Genomic DNA, 11419 nt, shown 5'->3' on the forward strand with positions numbered 1-11419 from the left:
CTAGGGCAGCAGCCAACAGTTAAAACAGAAGATAAGGCCAGCAAAAGAGAGAGACAAATTTATCCCATTCTAAACTCTACATCAGCGATTTTTAACCTTTTTACCTTGCGGCACACTAAATAAGATTTTAAAATTGCCAAGGCACACCATGAGATCCCCACAGGGCAAAACACATTGGCCCCCACAGGAAAAAAACAAACCTATTGCCCCCCATATAAAAAACTATCACTGGTCCCCACAGGTAACACAAATAAAATACATTGGCCGGTACTTATGTATTATCTGGGCTCCCATGTTAAATGCACCCCATTTTTTCATACCCCTACTATCCAACTATGCATGGAGATGATTTTATATAGTGTGTCGAGCGCAGCGAGCCACCGTGCCGGAAGCGTGGCGAGCCCCGCGAGGGGACGCGGTCTCATAAGAAAAACGGGAGCCCAGATATTACATAAGTACCCATTGGCCCTTTACATGAAGAGAAGATACCAGTAAATAACAATTGAATTGGTGGTGGCGGCTGTAAACTAGTTTGGGTATCTCTAGAACTCGAGGCACACTTGAGAACAGCTCAAGGCACACTAGTGTGCCACGGAACAGTGGTTGAAAAACACTGCTCTAGATTATCAGTCAGTATATTATCAGTCACCAATTTGGAAGTTGCCTCAAATTTTCTATATAAAGTCAAGAGTATATCAAGGAAACTGAACAAGGACCACGTAAAATATCATATTTGAAAGGCATAAAAACAACATATTTATATATATATATATATATATATATATATATATATATATATATATATGTATTTCACCAAAAACTGTTAATTCATGTTATATGAATGTATCATTTTAGGGTCTCAATCAGTTTCAGGGTGTCCGAATGTCATTCTAGCAGCCTTTCAGTTAATAGGGACATGATTTCCATACCTCATCAAGCTTCTGCTGAAACAGTTTCTTGATTTCCTCCCTTTGAGACTGGCAGTGAGTTAGAAGCTGCTGAGCAGCACCAAGAAGATGAGAATTCTTCTTCTAAACATAATGAAACAGAAACAAAATGACTTAAGTGAAAAATGGAGGTGTACATGAAGAATGCAGAAATGTGGAAAAAAAAATATCCTTGTATGAATTTTGATTTTGGAAGGCTTTTCTTGTGGCACAAAGCTAGTCATTCCAATATCCAAATGCTGCTAAGTTTAGATAGAAGTTACAGTTTGGCATTACTAAGGTAATATGGCCACCAACAGGTGCTTTTTCAGTAGCATCTTAAATACTCAAAAATAGATTGAAGACATTAGAAAAACATTTGTAAATAAACCATATATTATAAGGAATCCTACTACTATACTACTGTATCATTAATTAATTAATAATGGGCAGCATAGATGTTGTAACAATAGCATTACTACCTCACAGCAAGGAGGTCTTGGGTTCAATTCCCACCATGGCCCTACCTGTGAGGAGTTTGTATTTTCTCCCGTACTTGCGTGGGTTTACTCCAGTCCAATCGCTAAATATACTGGTGGGTTAATTGGCTCCCAACTAAAATTATCCCTAGAATGAATGTGTGTGCGCATGTAAATGTGGTAGGGAATGTAGATTGTAAGCTCCACTGAGGCAGGGACTGACGTGAATGTTCAAATATTCTTTGTAAAGTGCTGCAAAATATGTGTGCGCTATATAAATAACTATATAATATGTAATAAATTGTGCGGGTTACTAATCGGGTACTCCGGTCTCCTCCCTCGATCCAAAAAGATAAACTACTAGGATAATTGGCTCATGGCAAAAATTCAAGCTAGTTTGTGTATACATGTTTTACAAATTGTAGCTTGTAAGCTCCATTGAGGCTGATGTAATGGTCAAAAATGTCTATGCAGAATGTGTGCACATGCTATATTAATAAATAAATGAGTGGTAGTGATACAATTGACAGCATTCCATAATACACAATTATTACATAACGGTGTTTAATAATTGGGTGTATTTATGAACAGAGATATGAAAGAATACCTTTTCCTTCTCTAACAGGTGCTGCAGTCCAACTTTATACTGAGGAGTCTTCATGTAAGACATAAGTTGAAGGTACTGTATCCTAAAGGAGTCTGTGACAGAAGAGTCAGTAAAGGGGTTGCACATTTTTAATTCCATAGAAGATAAAGACTGAATTAATGCAGTAACTACATACTCACATTTAAGTACTCTGTACATTAATGCTAGTACCTTGCTGCCTTACAAGGAAGTTAATGTTGTGTGAGGTCGAGGACAATGGGCCAGATGCACTAAGCTTCAAAAGTGATAAAATGGAGATTGATAAACAACCAGCCAATCAGCTACTACCTGCCATGTCACAGATTGTATTTGAAAAATGTCAGACAGGAGCTGATTGGCTGACTGTTTATCTCTCCATTTGATCACTTTTGAAGCTTAGTGCATCTGGCCCAGTGTGTGTTATAGTTTTAGTTTAAGGGGTGATGAACCGTGGATAAGAGTTCACTGCAAAGATTGAAACATTTGTTGGCAGCAAACAAAAGCCCAGCTAAAAGGCAAACTACACACTAAAAAGGTGAAATGAGCAGCAGGAAGGGAGCAAAGCATTTAAATGAAAAGCTTGTAATTGTTAAAAAGGTTTTAAGATGTAAAAAGTAATAGAAGAGATATATTAATGGATTGGTATTAACAGCTATATGCATTAAATTAGTTTGCAAGCAACAAAAGACTGTTGCTATGAATTGTTGCTAGAAATATTGTTTGTGCTGGGACAAGCCATTTCATTTTTCTTTTAGTGCACCACGTGAAGGCACACTGGCTCTTCTGAGGACTAACATAAATTTCTAGATTTCGAATTTTCAATGCTAAAAATTATCTGGCAAGCCAGTGTTCTCACCATTAATTCCCATCAGAACAATGAAAACAAAGGAACTTTCCTGCTACTTGAGCAGAATTGTACTAAAGAACAGTTTAAACCTGCTGCATACAGACACTTCTCTAGACACTGTACTGACAGTGGTCACTCAGTTTTCATTAAAGTTACTGTTGTTTTGACCATTGGTAGAGTACAGGAATAAAATAAATGTTACATGATTTGCATTAGAGGGGGAAGGACAATTAGAGAGGGGGAAGGACAATCAGAGAGGAAAGCAACAGGAGGGGACAGGAGCAAAGTTAAGAGGACAGAAAAGCAAGAGGCAAAAGGAAAGAGAACAGTATCAAGGGATGATTATATAGCAGAAAACTATCAACAATACAAATCCAAAGCTAGATGCATGGACCAACAAAGAAAAGGGTAAACAAAACAATGATACAAATGTAGAAAGGAGAGATACATGACAGCAATTTGGGAGTAACAAACTTAATCATGCAGGTACAAATTAATTGAAAAGATGTAAACTGGTAAAAGCAACGGTTCAAGTAACAGAATGAAGAAATACCGTGGGTATATATACAAAAAAACAGAGAGCACGTAATAAAAGTAAAGACAAAAAAAAAAAAAAAAACAACTGTAATGGACAGACTCCATGACAGAGCTATTGCTCCATCATGGTAAAAGGTGGCTAACTGCAAATACCCAAGTGGTTCAGCTGACAAAAGCTGCTTCAAAACAGGTGACTTAAGACTGAGGCCAGAAACTTCGGCGACGGAATTGCTGCTAGAGAAAGGCAGATTTGTCAGACACAGGCTTTAACAAACAGGTCAGACATAATGCACATTTCTCACATATTGAAGTCTGCATTAGTAGTAAAAATGTTGGTCACTCATAGAAGTCACTGTATAGCAACTATAACAAGATCTATAAGTGAAAAATCTGTGTCTCTCCTGCAATAGATAACTATATTGCCATCTATCTTGTCATCTAATAGATAACTATCAATAGATAACTATATTGACAAAGGTAAAAAGGTAATTTGTGACAAGTTATATTTCCCAATACCTGTTTATATACAGCTCATGATGTACCACGGTAATATTAGAGTATGATGTAGGTACCAACCAGGACAAAGGCAGTGGTATCCATCTCAACTGCTCCTTAAACATGTAATCACTTTCCTCTCTGGAAAACATATCAGGATATTTCCACTCTGACTGTCCCATGTAGGGTTCTTACCAAGCAGCTTCTGTAGGGCTGGGGGTGTAGGAGAAGACAACAGCTGATTTGAAGGTTGACGCTGCACTTTTGGAGGTAGTTGAAAATAGGGACTTTGAGGTGACTTGTATGTACCTACAAGAACAAAATAATTAAATATTACATTTGTTAGACACACCTTTGAAGAAAATGACTAAGCATATTCATTAGCTGTACTAAACCTATCTGAACACCTACAAAATGAGGATGAATTCAGGAAAAAACACTGAGTGAACACTATTAATGGCATTTCAATGGTTGCCAATTAATTAAAATCTTCGATATCTGACTAAACACCAGTACTACTGATGTTGAAAGGCATCCATAAAGATTGAGATGATGGAAGTACAGTAATTGAAGTGCTAATAAATAAACATACAGGACCTGTCCAGAAAGTAATGAGACTGATTTTTTTTCATGCCACGCAGAACAGGTGTATGGCGGCACTGTAGGTTGGAATGGGTGAAGGGGTGTCTTAGCTTCACATTTCCATTGGTTGCAGTTGCCTGTGAGTCCTTACAGTGTACGAATTAAGCTGTAAACAAAGTGTCATTTTTTTTCACCTCTGTCAAGGTTAGATTTTGGAGCATACCATCAAAGAATGATATACAATAAATTTTTTGTTAAACAAAGGAAATCTGGTACCGAGACGCAAAGCTTCATAAGGCCTTTGGGGAGGAATCCTTGTCCAATGCGCAAGTTTACCACTGGTTTAAATTCTTCTAGGAGGGCAGAGATGTTAAGGATGAACCACGCTCTGAACAACCTTGAACAAGATGACATTAGCAAGATTTGGACAATGTGTGCAAGGTTTTAAACATTGACCGTCGTTCAGGTGTTAGAATGGTAGCAGAAAGGTTGGGGACTTACAAAAACTACTGTGCAAGACATTGTGACAAACGAATTAGCGATGCAAAAGCGGTGTGCCTGATTTGTTCCCAAAGCATTGACTAATTATCAAAAAGACAAGCGTGTGGCGATTTCCCGCAAACTTTTGGAGCATGTGCAATGTGAGCTTAATTTTTTTTGACAGAGTGATAACTTGAATCTTTGAATACAATCAGGAGACCAAAAGGAGATTGCCACTACCTGGGTATTTCATCACGACAATGCACCAAGTCACACATTGCTTACATGCAGTAATGTACGGTTAGTACTTTTGGGCTAAAAAGACCATTGTTATCTATTGGGGTATCCAATTAAAGCCTGTTTGTACAATGCAGTAAAATGGCCGGGATAAGTTCTCGGATCCATGCATCATTGACCAATAATGGGTCTCCAGAGGCTGCTCATCGGGACTAACTGGACAGCCCTCAGTGGATCCATTAGCTGGGTTAATATATTGCAGTTAATAGGAAAACGCATTAACGTTCTCAAGGAAAATAGAGAAAATGTCAGTTCTAGCAAGCCAAGGGAATAGTTCTGCATCTTGAATACACATAATAACTATGTATCAAGATGCGAATGATGCCTGTGGAATTCCTATGTTAACCATCCAATGAAGTATTTAAGTTCATAAACTAATAATTAAAAAATTAATACAGAAGATGGCACTTGAATGTATGGATTTACCATCAAGCATTGAGGTAATTGACATGAGAAATAGAATCTGGATCCCCAGGGTCAGAAAATAAGCGTCCTTATAATATAGATCAGTGGTTCCCAACCCTGGTCCTCAAGTACCCCCAACAGTGCATGTTTTGCAGGTCTCCACACAGAATCACAAGTGCTATAATTAGCTCCACCTGTGGATCTTTTCAAATGTGCCTGAATAATGAGTGCACCTGCTGGGTGACCTGGAAAACGTGCACTGTTGGGGGTACTTGAGGACCAGGGTTGGGAACCGCTGATATAGATCATGTATGTTTCTTTATTTCAAAAATGCATGCTCTGTAGTTATAACTAAAAAGGACATTACTATTTACTTCAGAGCATTATTAGGTGTTCATTTTGTAGAGAGCTTTTAAATATGGATGAGACGTGAATTATGATAATTCACTTTGCTTCGTTTGCAGCTATAGCATATTTATCATTAAACATCTTTAAAATGTTCGCAAAAAAGAAATAAAATGATCACTTCTTTAAAAAAGGTACACACTATGCGATTTGGGCCCAACTTAACCCAATTATGGGGGACCGGGCACAGAAATCGGGTAAAATCATCCAAAATAGCATGTGTGACATCCGATGCGAAGTTCCATGCACATCGAATCGGAGCCGGAGATCATACATGCTTCACGTAAGATCTCCAAGTCTGACCCCTTCCTGGTGGCAGGGAACGGGGATCCCATGCAATACATGCAGAAGTACCACATGCGAAGTATCTCATTATATACTGCTGCCCAGGAAGGTCCCAGGTTGCTCAAGGGGGATTGAATGACACTTTGCAGAGGTGAGAAGTTGCATAGTGTATGGGGGCCTTTAGACTTCTACATAAGATTTCTATTTAAAAATATGTAAAATTGATAAAATAGGTCTACTTGCCCTTACATGAAAGCATGAGGAAAAGTCCAGAATGCCTTTAATTCACAAAGGAGTTAATCATTATTAAACACCAAACTTTTTTGCTTACCCTGAGGGCTTAACTGTGTTGGTGACAGAGGTGGAGGGCCATTCTGTGAATGTAGGGTTTCCAGTGCAGTTGGGGATTTGGAGGGCTTGCGTTCAATAGCAGATGGGATAAGTTTCTTAGGACGTCCTCGTTTCCGACCAGCCATTTTCCTGCCTTTCTTTCCGAGTTTCCTGCGTGCTTTAGCTGGTGAAGCCTTTTTTACAGAAGCTGGATTCTCCTCCTCAGCACCAGAATCCTGAAAAAAATCAGATCATTTATTTCAACAGAGAAGATGGTATGGGCTGATGAAAAGACAGGCTTAACCCCTTCCCATGAACATTTTCAGGATTATTCATCTTTCTTCAAGCAGTACATTTCATTGAGAGGTAGAACATCTATCATGCTTTTAGCAATATTGTATTGATATAAACCGTATATAAAAACAATTCATACTATGAAATTATATTTCCTATATATGGCTATAATTTGGAGCAAAAAACCTGGTTTAGATGTATACAGGGTTGTCCATGGTACAAACTATAGGCCATACCTTGGTCTCCTGAACTTTTGTAGGGGTGGTGGTATTGCTCTTAACTTCACGCGGCTGTTTTTTTCGTGTTGCTTCCTGCTCCTCCTAAAATAAATAGTTACATTTTAATACACTTAAATTTCATTACGGTTGTCTAAAAACAAATATTATTGAACATCAGCATAATTAAAAATTTAGCCTATTAAACAAATATCATAACAAAAATTTGTCCGTGCACCAGTTTTTCAAATATTATATGGATTGCCCCAGTTATGTAGGGATGATCTAGCTTAGGGTCCAAACCCATAAGGTTACACAATAATAAATACTTTATACCAATAAGAAAATGAATGCAAAAAAAAAAAAACAACATACAAGAAACAGTTTATTTTTTTTATTTGCTAAGCTTCAAAACTCACCCTGAGTTTTGGATTTTTCAAACTGGAAAAATAATTTTCAAGCTGTAAAGAAAAAGAATAAAATGACAAATTACAATATATTCCCAATTAAAATGTTTTAACTCCCCCTCACCGCAGATGAGTAGGTCATTTGTACATCAATATAACTTACAAACAAGTCCTACTCATCATTTGAAATAAAATAAAATATTAAAAAACACTGCCCACCGGTCCTTAGAGTCCAGTAAGGCATAGTTCCAGTGAAACTATTAGAATAAATAAAAAAACAGTAGTGCAAGAATGGTCAAGAACAAAAACCCGGCAAAACTAATGGGGGTATACAATCCAGTGTGACAACTATCGGGATGTCCCGACAGTCATGACCCTGACCCGTTCTCGGCCCGCTCACCTGTTATTCTGCAGGCACACTTCACTGTCCCACCTGCCATACGATGAAAAGGGGGGCGTGTCTGCGGAAACAGCCGTGTATCGTCGAGATATGATCTTGATCTCGACAATCCACAGCTGTACTCGGCAAAGCAGGCCCAACTGCTTTTGTGCAAATTCTGTTTTATTGAAGAACAGACATTATACAGCAGTAGTTATTTTCGTAACAGTCAAATATAGTCATGTCAACTATCACATCAATAAATTAAATGGTGTTACATTGCTTTTTGAAAATGTTAAATACATCTCTAATCTGCATAACCTAATGCGCATTACCAACTGCTTTTACAGTCAGGTCCATTCTGCCGAGATGCCTCTTCAATACTGTCGGGATAGAGAGCATTGAACAGGCACCGCCTATAGTGGCGGCGGGATTGAATACCGCCAAAAATGTCAAAGGTTTGAGTGATGACCAAGTATGTTGAATGTGCAAATAACAATTTGGGTAGGGGGCAATTTCAAATCAACATAATGATCACTAATGATTGCCATTTAAGCAGAAAATCAGTGTTTAACTTGTTGGAGGTAATGTATGTGTGAGGTATGATGGAAAATGTGGTTGAGAAGGCCACTCACTAAAGTCCGGTCTATGGTGTGCAGGTAATAAGAAACAGGCTTTCCAGTCCAGGAGACAGAGCCCTTGAGTGGTGACAGTTCAACAACTCTCATTATAGTGCCAATGTCTGGAAGAGAGATGAACAATTATAAAAACAACTTTTTTACAGTACTTTTTTGATTGCTTACCAGAAATTATGGAGAACACTATCATTTGTATGTTACAATTTGTTACAAGTGTTAAGCACAAACGCAACAATGATCTTGTTAAAAAGGAATATTAAACATTTACACATCATACAAAAAATAACCATTACCATAAAAATTTTAAAATCAATCAAAAATAAATTAAAAATTAAGTAAAAATCTTTTTATTCAGCTTATACTAATAAGTGTAGGGTTATTCCATGGCATTGTGTCCACCACCAGTCTCAGATTTTGAAAGCATTTTTTTTAGTTGAGAGTAGGTCAGCACAACTATTTCCTTCAAATATCTCGACGTCTGACTATTAGTTTATTAAATATTGATTTTTCAATGTATTCAATTACTTTATAATGGCAGCTTCTTTACTCATTTAAGTAGAAGTATCACAGGTGCTTATTACAGAATCACAATGAAAATTGAACCCTAAAGTAATTTTTCCTCCCCAATCCAAAATATGGAATTAAATTACTTTAATCTGCCTTACGTTTCATGTTAAGGCAAAAATTTAACTTTTTTCGGAAAGAATTAAAAACACTAGGATACGTGCTTATCAAAAGGCATACATTACTACCACCAAAAAATAAAAAAAACAGCATGGTGTTTAATAGTAGAGAAAAAATGATGTTGATGTTCATTTACTGTTGTACTGCATACTTAACTAACCTAGGAAACCAAGAAATTGTAACATTTAATTTGAGTGAACCAGATTATTGCTTATTGGTACTGCTGCTATGTATGTTCCAAACTGCAGCTCACTTGTCTACATTTATTGTGACTGTGGTCACAGCGACTACCTCAGGTTTTTGATGTCTTAAGGTGCGTACACACGGGGGCGATTTTTGTCCAAAATCGCGGGAAATATGGTCACTGAGCGACCATATTGCCCGCAATGGGAGTGTGCACCGGCGATATATCGCCGGGTGCGTGCTCCCGTTTTTGCCCCTGTGGTGATCGCTGGTCGCAGGAACATGCTCCTGCGACCAGCTGATTACCACTGCCTGGCTCCCCCAGGCAGTTTCTTTTTCATCAGCGACCATCTCTGGTCGCTGATGAACAGGAGAAACTGAGCAATATATTTGCTCAGCCATATATTGCTCAGCAATATATGGCTGAGCAATATATCTCCCCCGTGTGTACACAGCATTAATGTTGTTTGATGACAACTGATGTGTGTAGCTCATCATTACTAATAGGCTGAAATCTGTAAGGAGCATGTGTTGCTGCCACAGTCTTTGTGGTATCAAGACTGCTATGCAACTTGGCTTTGCAGTCTTCGATATCATTTGTCCAGCTATACCGGTCCAAAAGGTGTATGATGGGTTTCCACTGCTTGCAGACTGGTGCAGGTGCTATTTGCTATTTAACTGTCCCTCCAAAGCCATCACACGGGCTCTGACCATGAGATATATGGCCGCATAGAATCCATTCAGCTTCAATGTTAAAGGCATCCATATGGATGCATAAATTCAAAACGTTTTTGCAGGTCTTATATTGTGCACTAGCACCATTACTAAAGTAGTGGACAAACTCCAATTATGGCAATAGATTTACTAAATGTGTCATAACTAACAGTAATGGGGGCATGCACAGTTATCGCTACATGGTCACAGGTATCGCTTGTAACAAAGACTCGCAGTTAAAAGTGTCACAAACATCTGACAGAAAATATACAGCAAATGAGTGGAGTCTTGCTTGTGAAATATACTAATAGAATCCTTCAATTGCATCATGACACACAAATGAATTATGTTCTGCAAAATCTAGTAATACAATATCTTATATTTTTGTGTGAATGGTGTCCTTCATCTAGCGTAGGTACATATGGAGCCAGCCTTATAGTTGCTGCTGGCACGCCAGATGCTCCGACCTGGTGGGTGGCGCGCCAGCACACATGGACGCGCTTGCACTTCCATTGCCAGGAATGGGGTGCACAAGCGCTTGAGACGCACGCGTCCCAGATTCCCAGGTGCATCGCAGCCATTGGCGCACCAAGGACAGAAACAATGAGGCTGCAGGTGTATTCAGACTGCAACATTGCTGTATACAGATGGGCTGTTGCATAATCAACAACACTACAAATAACTTCAGAGTTGATCCACACACTAGTGACTGAAACCAATTTATATACTTTGGTCAGTGTGAACGCACTGCTTATAAATAATTGTGTCCTCATCACCATTACGAAAAGTTTTTTCAATATTTTCAAAAGGAGCATACAAGTGTATCTGAGACGGGTGAAAGATCTTTCATTTTGTTTTCTTGTGTGATATCTTTTTTTTTGCATAAAAAAATATACTTAGCTCACCACTCAGGTTTCTGCTGTTAATTCGGAAGTTCAGAGGTGCAAATGGTTTGGAGGATACAATTCTGCCACCTGAAGAAGTCATAGCGAGTAAAAGAAAATTTAATAAAATGGTCATAGAAATGTGACAGAGTTGCTGAGGGGCAAAATTACTATGCTAGAATAGCCAAAAAACTCTAAAAGGAATACTTAAAAAAAAAAAAAAAAAAAAGGAGTGAGCCAGACCAGTTAAAAAAGATTCTGTTTTTTAGCTGGTGTGGGATAAACAGTGTTTTACTAACGAAAAGGACTTTACACTCCTATGTGGTCC

General features: G+C 38.2%; 1 protein-coding gene across 3 annotated transcripts in view; it reads right to left on the reverse strand.

Moving 5' to 3' along the window:
* Positions 1–11419, reverse strand: part of DOT1L (DOT1 like histone lysine methyltransferase) — a 159281-nt gene that overhangs the window by 66716 nt on the left and 81146 nt on the right. For all 3 annotated transcript variants that reach the window (XM_083179415.1, XM_083179416.1, XM_083179414.1), the window contains exons 10-17: positions 11113–11181; positions 8624–8730; positions 7622–7663; positions 7224–7307; positions 6695–6929; positions 4105–4218; positions 2013–2104; positions 930–1031 (exon numbers count right to left, since the gene is read on the reverse strand). In XM_083179415.1, coding sequence (XP_083035541.1) covers positions 930–1031; positions 2013–2104; positions 4105–4218; positions 6695–6929; positions 7224–7307; positions 7622–7663; positions 8624–8730; positions 11113–11181 — 845 coding nt within the window. The remainder of the gene's footprint in view (positions 1–929; positions 1032–2012; positions 2105–4104; positions 4219–6694; positions 6930–7223; positions 7308–7621; positions 7664–8623; positions 8731–11112; positions 11182–11419) is intronic.

This window comes from Crinia signifera, chromosome 1 (assembly GCF_055691185.1).
Source record: "Crinia signifera chromosome 1, ASM5569118v1, whole genome shotgun sequence".
Taxonomy (NCBI): Eukaryota; Metazoa; Chordata; class Amphibia; order Anura; family Myobatrachidae; genus Crinia; species Crinia signifera.